Source organism: Phalacrocorax carbo, chromosome 5, assembly GCF_963921805.1.
Source record: "Phalacrocorax carbo chromosome 5, bPhaCar2.1, whole genome shotgun sequence".
In the NCBI taxonomy this organism is placed as follows: domain Eukaryota; kingdom Metazoa; phylum Chordata; class Aves; order Suliformes; family Phalacrocoracidae; genus Phalacrocorax; species Phalacrocorax carbo.
Window position 1 is genome coordinate 1,992,956 of NC_087517.1, and position 18,796 is coordinate 2,011,751.

Genomic DNA, 18,796 nt, shown 5'->3' on the forward strand with positions numbered 1-18,796 from the left:
TCAGTGGCTGCTCGCAGATATTTCACACTATCATCAGATGAGTCAGTGCTGGGAACATGTGTGTTTCAAGAGACAGCAAGCTGACTTTCATGAAATGATATAATTTACCCTGGAAGATTAAAGAGAGTGAAACTGTAGATGAAGCCTACAGCCTGAAGATTGGCCAAAATCCAAGACGAATGCTGAAATCAAATCCCACCACATAAAACCATATGTTGCCATTTATATTTGAATAAATTTCCAAGGTCTGTCATTTGAAAGTATGGCTGGGACTAAGAAAGGCTGATCTTTCTTTTATTAGCATTATTCTGTGTAAGAAGCAAGATTAAACGGGTTACCACAGCTATAAAAAACCTCTGTCTGTACTTCGGCTGTGAAAAAAAAACTTTTTAGGTTGCATTAAGCCCACGTCATTCTAGAAGAACAATGTGGCTTTATGGAAAACCACCCACGAAGGGCCCTTTCTCTGGAAAAGCTCTGGGTGCTAACGAAGCAAACCCGTCACAGATCTGTTACAAAGGTACAATACAATCCTGTAAGGAAGCAAAAGGATCCGTTATGAAAAATTTAGTGACGATTATATCCATATCCACCTGGCAATGCTCTCGGGTCATACAGTTCACATCTAGACCACCCAAGAGCAAAGTTCAACTACGACAACCCTCGCATTGCTCCTGCTCACGTGGCCGGATTACTGTAAGACGCTCCCAAAAGGCGTCCTGGGCAGACAGCAAAGGACACCAAGGGATTTTGGAAAAAATGAAGGTGTTTCCATGTCCAGCGTCAGGCAGAAAGTGAAAATCCAGGCTCACCGAGGCACATCCATCGTCCTCCTACCTCAGGCGGTTATCTAATGACGCAAAGCACCACCTCATTTTGCTGGAGAATGGAGCTCGTAACTAACCCTCACCACAAGCAAATACAGCGTGCCCCATATGGAGATGGCAGCGAGCACAGGCTTTGGAGCTGCAGCTTGCTGGCGGTACAGAACGCACACTACGAGACACAGCTGCCAGACCGCCATCTCCTCCACATCTGGAGGACTGATGCTCCTAAGCCTGAGATGCAGCACCCCATCCAGACACAGAAACTGCCTACTGCAACCGCCTCGGTGCGAGCGTCGCTCCGTCAGCAAAGCGGGGAAGAGAGGACGGCAGCTCTGAGCCAGCAACGCGTGTTCGTAGAAAAGACATCAGTAAGCTCACCAGCTCACAAAGTGCTCCTGTGCCAGGAAACAGGTATCGCCTGGGGGTCCCAGACCCCACAGAGAAAACGAAATAACTTTAGCTGCGTTTACACTTGACATGAATATGGTCTGGCACAGTGAAGGCAGCAAACAGTGACTTCAAGGCAGGGAAAACAATTCTCCGAAGGACCTGTTCTACATATCCATCAGTGAGCTGGACGATGGGACAGAACATCCCCTCAGCAAGTTCGCTGGTGATCCCAAGCTGGGAGGAGCGGCTGATACACCAGAAGCTGTGCTGGCATCCAGTGAGACCTGGCCAGGCTGGAGAGCTGGGCCCAGGGGAGCCTCAGGGAATTCAACAGGAGCCAGTGCTGGGTCCTGCCCCTGGGGAGGAACAGCCCCCCGCACCAGCACAGGCTGGGGGGGACCTGCTGGAGAGCGGCTCTGCTGAGAGGCCCTGGGGGTGCTGGGGGGCAGCGGGGTGACCCTGAGCCAGCACTGGTCCCTTGGGGCCAAGGGGGCCAGCGGTGCCCTGGGATGTATTAAAAGGAGTGTGGCCAGCAGGGCGAGGGAGGTTCTCCTCCCCCTCTGCTCTGCCCCAGTGAGGCCACATCTGGGGTGCTGCGGCCAGTTCTGGGCCCCCCAGTTCAAGAAGGGCAGGGAGCTGCTGGAGCAAGGCCAGTGCAGAGCTGCCAAGGGGATCAGGGGCTGGAGCATCTCCCTCGTGAGGAAAGGCTGAGAGACCTGGGCTTGTTCAGCCTGGAGGAGAGAAGGCTGAGGGGGGATCTCATCAATACCTATAAATATCTGAAAGGCGGGTGTCAGGGGGATGGGCCGGGCTCTTTTCAGTGGTGCCCAACGCCAGGCCAAGGGGCCACGGGCACAAGCTGGAACACGGGAAGTTCCCCCTGAACATGAGGACAAACCCCTTCCCTGTGCAGGTGCCCGAGCAGGGGCACAGGCTGCCCAGAGAGGCTGTGGGGTCCCTTCCCTGGAGACATTCACCCCCCGCCTGGACGCGGCCCTGTGCCCCTGCTCTGGGGGTGCCTGCTCACGCAGGGGTGGGATGGGGTGAGCTCCAGGGAGCCCTGCCAACTCCTGCCATTCTGTGATGCTGTGGCCAAATTTAAAATACCTAAACCTTAGCAAACGCTTTGCAATACAGGACATTCTCAGTGCAAATGTTAGAACAACGATCTACCATGTGTTGCCCAAAGGCTGTTTTAAGCCTCCCTCCTCCTTCAAACACTTTTTGAATTCCGTAAGAGCGAGAAGCGGTAGCACAATTTCACAGCAAATATGCGCTGTGTACATGAGTGCAGCCCATACTGGACATGGCCTTATAAATAGCCTGATGTATATGCAACCTAAAAATTCATGGGACCCTTTGTGAACCTTCTCTCCTGTCTGTGCTCCTTTATCCGGGGGCACAATGCTGGCTTTCTCTCCCCCACAACAGCCCACTGTGATCAGCAGATCCCACCACCGGCAAGCGGCACTCCACAGAAACACTTTGTTTGGACTGATCATGCTGACGGTTTTGCAGTTTGCCAAAGAACAAAAAAATCAGTTTTCCCATAAGTTACTGGTTAAGAAAACAGTTATTTAATACTTACTGGGTTAAAATACCTTTTACTTCTCTACCAGCAGGGTTAAGGCACTCTCCAAATACTGCTGCAGTGCGAAAGACAACAAATGTATTTATGTTTTCCAGCACTTGCGAACATTTTCTTCTAGTACCGAGTCATTATAATGGCCCCTAAGAATAATTCAGAACTGCTGTTTTCAGCGCCGCCATTCATTATTCAAACAGAGAAATCCGAGTCTGAATTCAGCATTGTGAAAACTGAGGGCTGAACAATATTGTCTCACTTCGCCGGAGTGAAAACCGATGGAGGTAAACAATGAGGTTCATTTGCCATGCCCCCGCCTTCCAGACCGACCCGGCCTCCGTAAGCTCGGCATTAATAGTCATAACCAGGCGATGCGCAAGGGGGTTGCAATAATTCTCACCTTTCAGACATTTCAGAGCGGCAAACGCAGAAGTCAATTCATTTGATGTTAAAACAAGAGGGAGCGCCAGCGTGCCGGACCCCGCTCCTCTCTCATCCCCTGGTCTCCAACGAGTTAGGCCAGCTCTCCTCTCCCCAGCACGTGGGGACGTTCAGAGGCTGGAATAATCACCAGGCAATGGGCTTCCCAGAAGTTTTCTGGATTATCTGACCTCCCATTGGCATTTCTTGGAGCAAACCAAGGTGGTTTCTTGAAAGGTATGGTTCATCACAGGAAAAGCACCTCAATTCTGTTTTGGGTTTGTTTTTTTTAAAACACTGCAATCGTTTCCCGTACGGAGAAGCAGACAAGCATACGCTCACCTTACCAAATTCAGTTGTTCTGGTATATGCCTGTATAATAATCAATTTAGCTGCTTTGCTGGATTACAGCCAGCGTCAGGAAGTGTTCCCTGCAAAGAGCCAGCATTATTTCTGGCTGGCTTTCTGACTCTGTACAGATCCCAGTTAATCCTTTTGCCTCCTCAGTTTGGATCCGTATTAAAACTACTATTGTGCTTATTAAAAAAAAAAAAAAAAAAGAGTGGTAGAGTCCTCTGGTTTTTCCCCAGAAATATTTAGTTGTCATTAAAATAAATTCTCCCATGTTTAAAATGGAGATTAATGAAAAGCTGCGTAAGGATCTAAGACTGTGCTCCTTAGTGTTAGCTCGGAGTGCTGTGAAGTATATTCACAACCCGTTATTTTCAGATCTTCACTAAAGCTGAGGAAATCAGTATTTGCAAAAAACCCCACAATTTCTTTGTAGCTGTTTTCATGAAGCAATCACACTAGCGCTGCTGGGTTGTGATTTTTTTCAACATATCTGCGAGCTTCCTGAAGCTATTCATTTATTGGCTACTACGCTTTCAGTAAATGAAAAGCATGTAAACCATGTAAATAAAACAGCTAACTAGAAATGCCGCAAAATAAATTAATTTTGAAGCAAGGCCATTAGTGAGTTGGAAAACAGCTTTCTGCACTCATAGCCTCAACAAGCTTCAATTCTGCTGAACTATCGCTTTCCTGGTAATTCTGTTTCGGGGTGTTCTCACCAGATTCCATGACCTTGCTCACAATTCTCCTGTCCACGTTATTTCTGCACCTTAGCTCTGAGGAATCCTCATTTAGGTTTGGTAATGCTGTGACAGCCTGTGACCAAATGTGCAGTCTGTGAGCTGGGGAAGCAGTTTATGTCAGGTGCTGGTACCAGGGGAGGTCTCGCTGCCTGCTTCCCGGAGACACCCAGCGATGCCGCCTGAGCCCCGTGGGCAATTAGGCTAATTCAGGTATTTCTGGGGATATACGGTGCACTAAAACCTTTGCCCCCAGGCTCTGTCAGGGATCTTTTCTACAATTAAAGAGAAACAGGCTGAGAGACTCTGGCTCTGACTGTAAGCAAAAGTTCCTTAAAACTAACCCAAGAGTCAAAAGCGCGCGTGTGTATATATATACACATAAACATTTACACATATATGTATGTATATAAACATATAATGGGAAAAGCATTAGGTAATTTTCCACAAGGTTCGCACAACCATAAGAAACTTTACCGTGAAGCAGACCTAACCCACTGCGCTGCTCGGAGCTGGCCCAAGGAGTCCGAGCCATAGTCTTCATCAGGGCATCGTTATCAGGTTCCCATCCAAGCTCACTTCAGGCTGGGAAGGGCCTCCAAGAGAGAGCTGGCCCCAGTTAAGCGGTACACTGGTCTTCAGTAGGACATAACAGAGGTCAGCCAGGAGAGCTGGAACTCCTTTATGAGCTGTGCTTCCGAGAGGAAGGCAAAGCAACGTGGGGTTTCGGCACTCGAAGCAGAAAAGAGAGAGGAAAATGTGCCCTGAGTTAAAAACTGCTCTTGTACCCGAGGGATTGCTTTGCCAAGGTGCGAGGCGGAGCCCGCCACGTGCGATCGCGCAGGCAGGCACCACGCCGCTGCGGGCCAGCCGACGGCGATTCCTCACCTGCCCTGCAGATAGGGACAGCCGGTGATCAGCCCTTCCTTCCCGCTGACGAAGGGAAGGCAGGGCACACAGGGTTCAGTGCACTGAGATTTCCCCCTTCAATATTTTGCTGCATTTCAAATTTATTTTCCCCCAATTCAAAATGCCAGCCGCGTGGGAAGCCGCACTTTCCCACAGGCTGTTTCATGCCTCCTGGACCAAGACCTGGCAGGGCTCAGTTGACTCAAATTACAGCTGCCCTCTCGGACGGAAAGCGCTTGGGTTTTCTACCTGCTGAAGACACCTTCGTCTCACCACAGAAATCTTGACGTGAGAAGAGCAGATTTGGTTATCCTCATATTCTTTTTCTCAGCTCTGTAAAACCTTCTTCATCTTCCAACCAGTATCAACTGCAGCAAAACATCTCCCATGCTATTCGCTCTCAGCGTAAAAGTACATTAGAAGCATCCAGTCAATGGCAGAGATGATTAAAAGGTCTTCTCAACCTGTAGAATCTCATCAACATGAAAACATTCTTCCTTGACAAGGCAACAATGAATGAAAGCACTTTGATTACGGCAAGGCGTCAGTAAAACGACAGAGAGCAAGGGCAGCTTTGGAAGGACGCTCGTTTTGGGGCCTGGCTGAGTTACCGCCGCGTGGCCATGCTGTGGTTTAAGCGGCACCGTCTCCCCGCCGTGTCTATGTGAAGTGAGCAGAAGCATGTGAGAAGGCACACGCTTGCACCGTGCTGGCGCTCACCACTTCTGATGGCCGCGGGCAGATTCACCAGGACATCGATGCACCCAAGCTCCGGCACAGCGCGCCTGTACGAGTTCAGAACAGCACTTCCAGGAAAGAGTAAGGGGAGTAATAAATGAAATAACAGTAAAACAAAGTTTTATTGTTGGCAGTAAAAGATGGCAGCTTAATTCTCTGCATACCCACACATGCAATCACGCTATTAAAATGAATTAGCTACTCCGAGCAAGCATTAGGAAAATATATCTTGTTTTCCGACAGTGCACTCGGCCTGCTTTAATTTAAATGGGGCACAAGCTCTTAGCATCTGGTCTGGGAACCTCAGAGGTCCCCCAGAGCTGTCCCGCAGCTGACTCTGCTCTCATTTTCTTCCCCTGGCATTCTGCTGAAGTGCATTTGCTTGTCCTGCAACACAAATCCCCGGCAACTCGGATAAAACCGTGTTGCCGGTTCTCAGAAATCCATGGAAACGAGCACAAAGGGCCGGGAACGCTGCGAAGGAAGCCCACTGGTAAGCAGGTAAAGGCAGGGGTCGCGGCCGTGCCGAAGAGCTCACCCAGCCAAGGCTGCGATATCCCACTCGAGCAGCGTTTGCCTTCAGTGCGAGGTGTTGGCAATAAGAGGCGGCTGCAAACACAACCGGCAACAGGCCAGAAAGTATCAAAAAGATAAGGGAACAGCCAAACGCCCCAGCTATTCCGGTGGGTTGCCTGTGGCACAGTAACTCCAAACTATTTCCCAGAAATACAGCAGATTTCAGTCAAGCATCACTCAGGAAAAGGAAGTTTTCCAGCTGCAGAGTGCAGGTGGCGGAGCACAGCTGGAGCCGGCTGCTGGGCAGCAGCCCCCAAGCACCACCACCACCTCCTCGCACTTCTGCTCTGCGACCTTTCAGAAGCTGCCTGAGGCCTGACGGCACTGAGAGGGGCTGCAGGAAAACCAGAACGTCTGCGGGCCTTCCCGGCTAGCGGCGCTCCTCGTAACTAGGATCGGACCGTCCTGCAAGTACGAGCTTAGCCGGGCTGCTGAGGCTTTTCTTGACCTAGAGGCTAAGCAGCACCTGGGCTTCAAAAGCAACGAGAGTGATGAAACCAACGTCTTCAAAAAGAGAAACATGGCATGGCGTAAATATCCACCTTGCCCAGGAAAAGCAAGGACAGGGTCTTCACAGTTTAATTTGAACTTTTTTCCCCGTTTATGCTGGAGAAAGACCTTCTGAAAACGGATGAGATGAATTTAGGCTGGAAACTGGGGACAAGTCACCCAACGTCTGCACCGGCCTGGAAGGAACGACCCAACTGAGAGGGCGTGTGAACATTTGGGGCATTTTTTTTTCTTGGAGAGCTGGAAGTTGCTGTTCCGCCAATGCCAAATAGTTCCCAAAATGTAAAGCAGGCTGCAGAAAGCAGACACGTGCACCCCGAGAGACTTACCTAAACCATCCCTTGCTCAACTCAACATGCAAACTCCTTCAACATTACAGGGAACACAAAGGAGAAACACAAAGATGGATGAGAAACTAATACTGGTCTCTCCCTTAAAACCACTGATTCATTCTGTCCAACACGGATGAGGATATCGTTGTAACTGCTTCCTGCCTTTTGGCAAAATTAAAAAATAAAAGAAATATGTATTCAACAGCTCTGCCACTCACCGGACTGAAACAGGGGGCTCGTGCTTCCTACCACCACCGCAACTGCGTGAAGCCTGCTTTCCTCAGCCCTACTGAACGGCTCGGAACACCTGCCTTGCCTTCCACCCATCCCAAACGGCTCCGTCCCTCTCTGGGCTCCAGCCCCCATCAGTAACAATGGTTCTGGATTTTCTTTTCCCACTGAGTTCTGCTTTATTCAGTTCCATCTGAAGCTCCTGGTTTGTCGTAAACTTCTCGGTGGCTTTGAAATATCCATGTTTCTGTGTTCAGAAGTGACCTTTCAACACGATCTTAGCCCTGTACTAAAAAGCGAGCCCTTGGCTATGTCTGTAAGGCGCAGAGCCGAGTCCCCTGCAAGGAGAAACAACCTGCGCGCAAGAATCAATTATTTCAGGCCAAGTAGCTAAATAAGAATAATTTCCAAGAGACAGCTTAGCAGAACAAACCATTCTCCATTTGAATATCCTGACTCCAGCCAGAAAAAGACTGGCTTGTAAAATCATTTTCAAATTAGAAGTAATTTTCAAAAAGAATTCTTGACAAGACTCAGATCAACTGCCGTCTTCCAGCTCAGTCAGACCCTGAGAACCAAATTCTGTCCTCATTTACATCAGAGCAAAGCTCAAAGCCTAATGAAATATTTGATGTTCACCCTGATGCAAATGAGAGCAGAATTTGGTCCAAAATATCCTGTTTTCCCTACTGACTTTATTACAGGGTGAGTGTTAGGCAGGAGTTCAGGTTTCTTTTGAAGTTATTTTATGGCAAGGAGATGGAGTGGCAGAGATCTAGTCTGACGAGTCTAATCTGTCCTAAATATGCACACAGTGTCTGATGAAAGAACCACAGAGGAGCTGTGGCAGCCCTGCAACGCATAGTTACAGAAGCCACACAAATATTATTGAGCTCACAGTAATTTAAATTGGAAGTATACTGCTAGAAATCTAACCCTGGGTACTTTACTTGTCAGCAACTCAGAGATTTTTAATATACCAGTTGAGTGAGTTATAAACAGGAAAACCTGAAACCATTACTGAAAACTTGCCCAGGAGGAAACTGGAAAACAACAGCACGGAGCAAGAAATAAGCAGCATAACTGGGTAAAGAAAAGAACAGCAAAACACAGAACTGAGAAGGGTAAAATCCCCTCCTTGCACACCCGCTTCACCTGCAACATCCAACAGTTCCACTACAGCAAACGACTCGATCAAAGACAAAGAGGAATGGAATAAATCAATGGCATTTTCAGGAGTTTCTGAATGTCAGCGGTAGAAGAGCGATGATACAGCCCTTGGAAGAACATAAAGAGCAAAAGCTTGACTGAAGATGTCAGGAAGGTAAGAGAGCAAAGGGGACTTTACACATCCATCCCTGTGACAGGCAAAGGGCCTATTTAATGAGCCTTACAGACTGTCCCGACTGTATTTCGGCTGTAGTCATTTGCCTAACATATCTGTAATCCCTCACACTGTCCTCCCCAACGAGTCATATTTCTTCTATAATAAAGTAGTAGTAAGCCAGAAGAATTTAACCCTGAATAACACCATTGTCCTTTGCATGTACTTTCCTACTTAAGGCACTTCTCTCCTATTGTTTTTCATAACAATCTCATCTGCATGTGCTTCCACGATTCCTTCATTTCACAAAGGTGCACATAAAGACAGGGATACCGGCAGCTCGCCCATGGCTACCGATGAATAAATGAAAGAACCAAACTACAATTTCCAGTTCCAGCTCTGTGCCCACATCGAAGGACTGCAGACCTTTCCCCAGCTGGAAGCAGAACGTCTTATTTCCATATTCGGACCATCCCTTCCGCTGGTGTAACCCAGAAGCAAGGCTTTCTCCGTGGTCCTGCAATACTGCTGACTCGGCTTCCACTTCACAGCCGGGGAAGGCTCGCCAGCAGCCGCGCCGGTGCCCTTGCCTCTGCCCTCAGGTAGCTCTACACGCACAACACAGCTCACAGCTAGGACAGGTCTGGTCTTGCAAAGCTGAGGTTTCTACAGCAGGCCCACACCGGAGACTACTTCAGGCCTTTTGCTCTGGCTCCATATAATGATGAGCACCTCAGAAACGCAGTTATGGTGCAGCTCTACGACATGCAAATATTTACAGTGGGTGTAAATCAAAGATTGGTATCTCCCCATCAGAAATAACTCCCCAAACACAAAAAGTAAAAAAATTAACAACCTGGCTTGCTGGTCACCTGTGTTAACCCTCTTACGGCACAGCGGCATTAAGGAAAAACATGCTACATGCTTATACGCAGTCCAGCTGGGACTCATCAGGTGTAACAATCTTTGAGCTACTGAGTGTAGATTCATTTTTTCTTTGATAATAAATCCACACATATAGGCAATATTAAAAATAAATTAGCAGCAGCACCTTTCGAGGACTTGATCCTCACACCAGCGCTTCTGAACCTTCACACAATGTTCTCAAATCCCATTAACCACTGCATGCACACATGTGGTACGCTTGAACGTGTACACCTATGAATGACACTGTTGCTCCACTCGAGCCTACTGGCGTACCTGTCTTAATTTCAGCAGTCGGTAATCCACCACAGACACTTGATTTTGTAATTTCTTCACAAATAAAATTCCTACTGACAGTAAAACCAGGAGTTTTGCACTTCAAGGACTTGTGTAAACGGCTGTGAAAATGGGAGATCTAATACACCATTCCTGGTTGTTTCATCTAAGAACATACAAAAGTGTTCAGAGACAGAACAGGACTAAAGCTCTCAAGATCTCCGTTAGTTTTCTACTTCAGGGACACAGCTTGACTGACGGAAAAATAAAGGGAGCAATTCACAATCCGGATTCATCTTGCTGGCATTATGGCTCTTTTACGCAAAGTGCACAAAATGACGGCATCAACGCCACTGTCCGATTCTCTGCAGCTCCAAGTGACTTATGGAATATCTGCAGTTTATGGAAATCTAGGAAATTCAGCTGAATGAGAAAGCTTTAGCCGACACCACGTAAGAGAACCATTGAGACGCGCATCAAATTCTAATAAAGCAGAGTAACGTACCTCCTTAAAGTTATCGAACGCAGACAAAATGATTTCATGCCCTCCTCTGACGAGGCAAACAGCCGCTAGAAGTTCCAAGACAAGGGCCTTTGTCCTGCAAAGAAAAGCAATGACAACAGTCAATGACCTCCATGTGATGAACCACCTTCTTTCCACCTGTTTGCAAAAGGGATGCGGAGACTCTGGGAGATGTAGTTTGCATCCCGTGTATATCTAATCACTTGAAATCAGTAAACCTTCAAGACACACAGTACTCAGCATCATCTGATCCAGGGCACTTCGACTCTCCCAGGATCATGCAGTTTTCCCCCATTTTAACGCTTCTCAAACCATGCAAAAATTCAAATCACAAATTATATTTGTGGAAATTCAAGCAAACCCACGGCAGTTGCATAACTCCGGTAAAGGCAGACCACGTCAGCCTTCGACAGCTTCTGCTCCCGGAGAGTTCACCTGCACAAACGCGGAGAGGAGGCAGTTTTACACAAGCCAGGATCACCGCACACCAGCTGTTAGTCAGCTGTCTTCACCACAACGCAGCCCATTTCCTGAGCCCAGGTTTTAATGAATGTGCTTGTAGTTCAAATCTATATTTTTCCTGATACAAATCTGAATTATTTTCTGTGATAATTTGTATTACTCACACCCAAAAAAAAAACCCAAACCAAACGTGGTTTGCTGAAGTAAATACAGGACGCCTTAGCACGTCTTTCCCCTCTTGAATCAGAAATCTGGGCAAATGATTGACAGCAGTGCTAACGCGGGCATATTAATGAGAGAAGACAACAGATTACTGAAAGAAAAGCATGCAACAGACTCAGTGTAACTCCAGTATAAATAATCCCCAGTACTTTCTTATAGGGTTCACATAAGGCAAAAGCACCAACCGGACTTTACGGTCCGATGAGCTCTGAGCAGATATTAAAACCATGCAGACACATATGAAATTAGTCTCATGCTAAAGCCATGACTCAAACCAGATGTTACCGAAAAGGAAATACCTTTTGGCTTTCAAAGTGTCAAGGTTATCTTTGGAAACCAGAAAAAATGTTCACTTTCCTAGGAAATTTTAAATGTATCATTTTCAATTCTTACTCATCTTTTTTTTTCCCTGCCACAAGAAGAAAATCCAAGTTCTTTCAGACAGAATCAAGGGGTTCTTACTACAGATCTTCAGTAATATCCCCTCCAAGGGCAGGCTGTGCACCGTGCGTGCGGGAGAGGGGAGGGCCATCTCCGTGAGGTCTCTGATGCTGCGGCAGCCGTTTGGGCACACCCAGAGGAGACAGAGTCCCTACAGCCACCGGGCCTGCCCGCTCCCGCGGCGCTTAGCTCCACGGTGTGCGCGGTCTGGGGACGGGGTCAGCGCTGCAGCCTCTCTCAGAGCTGCTGCTTCCCTTTTCACACACCTCAGACAGCCCTAAGCGCTCAAACCTCCAGTTTCTTCAAAAATCATGATGGGGCTAAAAAAAAATAAATTACATTTTGAACAGCACTAACATGAAGTTTTGCCTACAGATTATTTTAGACATATTGGAGAGCTTTTTTTTTTTTTTTTTAAATAAACAGCAATCTAAATAAGCCACTTCTTTCAAAAATGAAAACTTAGGCTCTCTCTTGATCACCTGATTTCCAGGTACAGGACACCAAAAATTCCAACAACAATAAACTTCCCATATCCTTCCCAGGCTTGCTGGCTAAGGGCTAAATAAAAGAAAGGAAGGAAGCACCTACTTCCATCAGGACAAGATTTCAAGCAGTGCACTGCAAGGCAAGTGGACAGCCTAAGCAAAGACTATATATACACGTACGTAGTGCTGTTTAGTTTTGTCTCATCCCCTAGTTTTACTTTTCCTCGCAAACATCAGTACGTCAGATTTGGTTTCGTTAGGCATGCAGGACATTGGCAGCTCCAGGCTTTGCTGGAAGCGGCTGCCAGGGTCACCAGTGTGTGCGGGGAGAGGAGGGGACACGGCCTCGCAGCCAGCAGTTCCACAACATCGCTGCTGCGGCCGAACAGCAACCCGACACAGAACAAGAATGAAACCCTCTCTCAAAGAAATTCAAACTTAAGGACCCCTCAGACAAAATCTAGTTAAGAAGATTTTCCTGTTCTTCAGGAAAATCCCATGCTAAGCTGCTCATTAGCAGCAAGGTCTTCTTTGCACTGCAATAGAGCTGGAGTGCTTAAGCAGCAAATTTTCAGCTGACGAGTCAGTAGCTCCTGAAACCAAAGGAACTCGATGGCAACTGCTCATCTGTTTGCACCGTAATACAGAGTTAATCTGATTCAGAACAAAGTACAATTTTTGCTACAGGTCTGTGCATAAACATACCCTTGAAAATCCCTTTCCATGTACTCTACTTACCTACTTCTTAAACTCTCTAAAAGCAAGTGCAGCCTACCTGGGATTCTTGTTGTTCAAACTTAGTGCAATTTCATTAACGGCGTGTGGATGTGACATGACCATATTGAATCCATACTGAAAAGAGAAGGGGAAAATATAATCTCAGTTTTGAGACTGACATTATTATTTTTAAAATCCAAGAGATTCCATATCTCTGACCAGATCTGGCAGCAGTCTTTCACAATGCTGTAAGCCAAACAAAACGTTGTCGAGTTTACCAAGTCAGCCCATTTCCATCTACCACCGTGCCTAACAACTTCTCTGCCCCTAACAGTGTCGAAAGTACTTGGTTTGGCCACATCAGCCAAAAAAAGAGGGGTCCAAGAGCTGCTCCTACCCCACTGCCAACCCCTCCGCTCATCCTTTCCCCTCCCTCCCTTTTGTATTTCTGACGGTCAAGTGCATAATTTACTCTCTAAAGAGGGATCTGCGATTCAGCTGCCAAAATCCCTTCTTTTCCAGCGTGCACGCTGCCACAGAGCGACTGCATCATGCAGTTATGGCCCCAGTACTGCTGCCCTTGCTCTCCAAAAATGAAAAAAAAATTGCTTTGGAAAATATTGTATTGGTTATTAGTACAAGATTGTTATTTGCATCCTTCCCATCAGAGGTAAGTAAATCCCAGGGGGCCGGTACCCCCAAGGGCAGAGCTCACATATGCAGCTGTGTTAGAAATACCTTGTACAGCCATACAACTCGTAATAAAGGTGTTCACCACAACCTTTCTTTGAAGCACGGAACTTTTAGCTGCTACTGTTTTAGCAAAAAACCCCAAGTCTCTGAAGCTACCTGGACATGCCATACTATCACAGCATCCCACTGAAAAGAAACTCATGGAAATAAGATTAGCTTTGGTCTAGTTTATTCTTTGACTTGCAGTTATTGCAATTGCCTTGCGATAAACATGTAACAAGAGCGGAAGCTTGGATTTTCTACCAGCGTACAGCTCTTCTGAAAAATTCTCACATTTCGTAAGTTTCAGAACTAAATTCTGAGAGAAATCATAACTTCAGTTGCGTAGCTGCATGTCTGGTCAAGTAGTGCAAACCGAGCCCATCACTGCGAACAGGAACTGGCCCGATGTGCACGTGCTCTTATCTACGCGTGTCTTCACCTCTGTACGAAACCATCTGCGTGGGTACACAAGGACCGGGTTACATTGCTTCCCAGCTACGCTGCCCAAGAATGAGTAAGAATTTCAACCTTCGCATCGTTTTCCCTTAACAAGTCACCACCGACCTCTTCCTCCCCCCCTCCCAACAACAAAATGTGGTCCAAAAGAACAAAAAGGGAAATACCTGGTAATTCATTATGGCCCGTAAACACATGATGCAGACATGAACATCATCTTTTTTACTCACTAATCTGGAATTTTTTAGTGTTCTTCGGCTTGGCAACGTGTTATACCTGCAAACAAAAACAGCTCTTATCAATCGCCAGGCTATTTTTAGGTGGTAAGAATAAAGGAATGGAAATACTCCTCCACTGGGTGAAAATGCAGACATCTCTCAGTTCTGCAGAGCAGACGACGAGCGGACAATGCACACACAAATAGAGCAGAAAGAGAGGTCACAGGATGTTTACACTGGCAGCGTCCGAAGCTCCAGATGCACGGCTCCACCGCTGCCTGCTGGCCACCGCTGCCCAGCCCCGGGCCAGCACAGCGCACCAGCTGCCAGCCTCGGCTCTTCCACCCGGCGCAGCCGACGCCGCCAGCCACAGCACAGCTCATCCAAAGCCAGGTGCCTCCACCTCTCGTGGCATGCAACGGGGGAAGAAGGATCCACCCGCAACCAGAGGTTTGCTGGTTTTTTTTCCCCCATGCACTTTCCTCTGCACAAGCAGCGGCACAGACTTTTAGCGGAACTGCACATCCGTAGGCATCAGCAAATGTATTAATTCCCGCTGCATTTCGTTCAAGAATGGTGCCTCTCTTCTATGCTGCAGCTGAGCTTTCTGAAAGCCCTCCAAATTATTTGAGGAAAATACAGCCCTTAGGAACTTTCTTCAAAACAGAGGCATTAATTATTTTAATTGTAACCCCTAACTGGTAAATCAACCTTGAATTCAATTAAATAAGTACATGGAATAGACACAACGGGAAATCTTTAAATCTGTCATTTCTATGGCAGAGTAAATGAAAACCACATTTCAGCTCTTCCAAAGATACTGCTTATTTTCTTTAAGAAAAAACACGCTTCACGAGCTGAGCTCAGGAAATTGGAGACAAGGAGACAGGCTGCCATATGAAACACATATATGTTCTTACATATGTGAAATCGAATAAGCAATGAGACGATTATGATTATGGTCAAGAAACTCGACAGCGATGCGCTAACTGCTGCAATGGGCTGATGGTGTCTGTGGTGCTGCCCCGGCGAGCCCCGGCACCAGCACACCACGCAGGACAAGCCCCATCCAAACTGGGGTGGGGTGTCTGCGGGGCCCCCCCCCAGCTGTGCCAGGGACACGGGGGTTCTCTGCAAAGCTGTGCAGCCTGCCCCGAGCAGCCCCAGCCAGCGGCGCCGCGGGGGAAGGTGGCAGCCAGCGTGAAGGGTGGCGTTTCGGGTTGGAAAAACATGTTCTTCATCCTGCTCCCCCAAGGTACAGTGTAAAAACAGCCCCGAGAGAAGGTCCGAGCAGGTTCTCAATTAGTCACAGGGCTGCAGCATCCAGAGATTTACTCCTGATTTACACCTATGCAGGTGAGAGGGGAGACCAAAAGGTCATCGGCTCCCAGGCTCGGAGGCTGATGAAACCTCTAGGCAGGCACAGTAATCCTTTTGCATTTCCAACTATCACACTCGGGCCTGAAAACAGAGGAAGAAAGTATAAAGTCTGCTAATAGGAAGACAGAAAGAAAGATAACGTGATGCCGGTGATGCGCAAATTCTGATATCTGTTACGCAAAAGAGCAACTCTGCTGGGGGAAGAAAGAGAAATTCATAGATGAAGCTTGACTGGTGGGGTAAATACAACCTCCAGTAAAAACAAGGCTTCTTCAGACAACTGCAGCTGGCCTCGCACTCACCAGTGCCACCTTTGCTGCCCAGAGAACATACACAGGAAGGCTTTTCTTCAGTTTGATTTGGGAAAACAACTGCAGCGGGGAAAGCTTCTGGATTACGGCACCCTTAGCTCTCACTCCAGTCCCTAACCAGGAGTTAAACAAATCAGTGCTGGCACCCAAAGCGCAACTGCAAACACACGCCAAAGGCAGGGGGTGAGAAGGTGAGCTGGAGCACGGGAGAGCTTCCATGGGACATGCAGACCCAGGCTTTTCCTCCTGAGAACTACCCCAACACTCCAAGAAAGCGTGAGAGTCATGGAGATAGTCAACGTGGAACCGTCTGTCATTATTTCTCGTAACACAGGAACTACGTGGCATCGCATGTAATTACCAGGTGACAGGATCAAAGCAAACCTGCTAATTTTCAAGGCACCCTTTCACACAGCGCTCCGGAGAGCGAGAGCTCGCCAGCACAACTGCTGCGGAGCCCACAGCCTAGCGCGGGCTCCAGAAGCACTTACACCGATTCAAAGAGCAAAAAAGTCCATCAAGAACTATTAAACTCAAGAGGCAATCCTTAGGTCAGGATGCTTAAATCTGCAGGCTGCTGGAAGCAGGAGCACGTAGCAGGAGAAACATCACTGGGTACCTGCATTGCTCGGACTAAGCAAGTGCTCTAAGCATCTGCTGCACGAAGCGTCTGCTCCTGGGCAACACCAGAGAGGGTATGAGATATGGTGTTGGTGTTATCACACTTCACTCTTTCTTCTGTTTCCTCTGTTTCCACTGTTTCCCTGTTTCCTTTAGCTTCCTCTGCATATTTCGAGTGCGTCTGGGGGGGTTGCCCTGTTTATTGCTAATGCTACTGTGCAAGTTACTTATCTAACCCATGCTACTCATTTTGTTTAGAAAAGAGCGTAGCTTTTAAAATCAGTGCATAACATTAATGATGATGATAATAATAGTAATAGTAAAGATTAATAATAAACACATGAACAAATAATAACAGGCTCGTTTTATTCTGACTCACTAGCTCACTCTCCAACGCAAAGAACACGCTTGTAAATTTTCTCACTTTGAATGGACAAAGCCAAACGAAGCCGGCAGGAGGGTCTGGGCGCACCGTGTGCCGGCAGCCGCCACGGCTCAGCAGCACCCTCGCTGTGTCCGCCCGTGCGGCTGCAGGAGCCTTCCCCGCCCCGCAGCTCCAGCGCGGGACGAGCGCAGAACGCGCGGCAAAACCACCCTCCCCACGCAGAGCCAGCGACTCTCGGGCTTCAGCAATTACTTCCCTTTGCTTTCATTTTCCAGAAGTGCCAAGATGAAAGAAACCCCAAAATTCAAAGCAGAATTCAGTCAAACTGCTTTTTTTTCCCCATATATATATATATATATATATATATATATATATATATATATATATATGCATAATTTGGCTCAGGGCACTCCAGACGGATTTCAGGTTTGCAGGAAACATGACCTAGTTTTGCCTGAGCCGGCGCGAGCAGTTAAAGCACAGGAGCTGGGTTTTGGGGAGCAGACCTCAAGGAAAGGCACAAGCTGTGCCTCGGCAGACCAGGACAGGATTAGGCTGCTCCCCACGCTGCGGGGCTATCCCGCTGGCCCCAAGGCACCGCGAGCATTCTGGAGGGGGTGCCGCACTGCACCTCGCACCTGGGCTCCGGGACACTTTGTCCAGCTGGTCCTGGTGGGAATGGGGCCAGCCAGGGAGCTCCAGCCGGGGCTGTCCTGCCGTCCCACCTGCGTCCCTGCGGAGGGGCTGCCTGCCCGCACACAGACCCTGCGCTCAGGGACTCATCCGTTTTCCAAACCTCCCTTCCTGAGACAAAAAAAGAGCAACGCAACCTTTGCCTGTGAGCCCTACACTGAGTCCGAACTGGGAAGTATGGAAGTGCTGCCAGTGGTGACTGGAGAACGTGTAACCACACCACACTAGCCTATTTCCATACATTCATTCCACTAAATATGAAAAACACTGCAATAAGGAGATTTAAAAGTCATTTCTAGTCATACAGAGATCGTTCCTACGATGACTTATCTCAGTTTTAAACTAGTAAAGGCTGCATACATTATTTTCCTTTAAATTTTAAATAAGCAGAGTGATTAAATCTTCGTCTGATAGCCAGAAATCTGATAGAAGAAAAATTGTCCTCGGTGCCTGGTGTATCAACTCCTTAAATTTCAGAACGCCTTTAAACACCTCACGGAGTTTAGCCAGCTGTAACAAATGGGAGCCATGTCTCCTTAAACAAATAAAAGATAACCATAAAGCCAGAATTTGGTATTTACAGCTGCTTGAGGAGTGAGGAGAAACAGAATCGGGGAGCAAAGGCACTCTGCGGTGCGGCAGGACCCTGGAGCACACTGGGTCTGATCTCCCTAGGAACTCATCCCGGGATCCAGCCACCTGGACAGAGTCTTCCCGGGCTGAGAGATGCTCTCCTCTACACCGCTCACTACCTACATGGATTTCCAGGCACTGAAGCAAACCCCTTCTCTGCAAAGCAATGCAGGCACCAGGAGGAAGGTCTGAGGTGAAGCCAATATTCGCCTCTTCTGAAGAAGTGGAAAAGACCCACAGGAACCCAAGGAGGGCTGCAGACACCCCGTACGGCACTACCTGCCCCCAGCCAGGAAAACCGCTGCCTTGAAGCCTGGAGATGTTCACTTGGAAGAGCCTTGGGACCAGCCAGAAGGCAAAGTCAGAGGCAGCTGT

The 18,796-nt window shown here is 47.9% G+C and overlaps 1 protein-coding gene across 8 annotated transcripts in view; it reads right to left on the bottom strand.

Moving 5' to 3' along the window:
• FMNL2 (formin like 2) overlaps positions 1-18,796 on the bottom strand; it is a 152,689-nt gene that overhangs the window by 29,508 nt on the left and 104,385 nt on the right. For all 8 annotated transcript variants that reach the window (XM_064450935.1, XM_064450931.1, XM_064450933.1 and 5 more), the window contains exons 7-9: positions 14,348-14,456; positions 13,048-13,124; positions 10,642-10,735 (exon numbers count right to left, since the gene is read on the bottom strand). In XM_064450935.1, the coding sequence (XP_064307005.1) occupies positions 10,642-10,735; positions 13,048-13,124; positions 14,348-14,456 (280 nt within the window). The remainder of the gene's footprint in view (positions 1-10,641; positions 10,736-13,047; positions 13,125-14,347; positions 14,457-18,796) is intronic.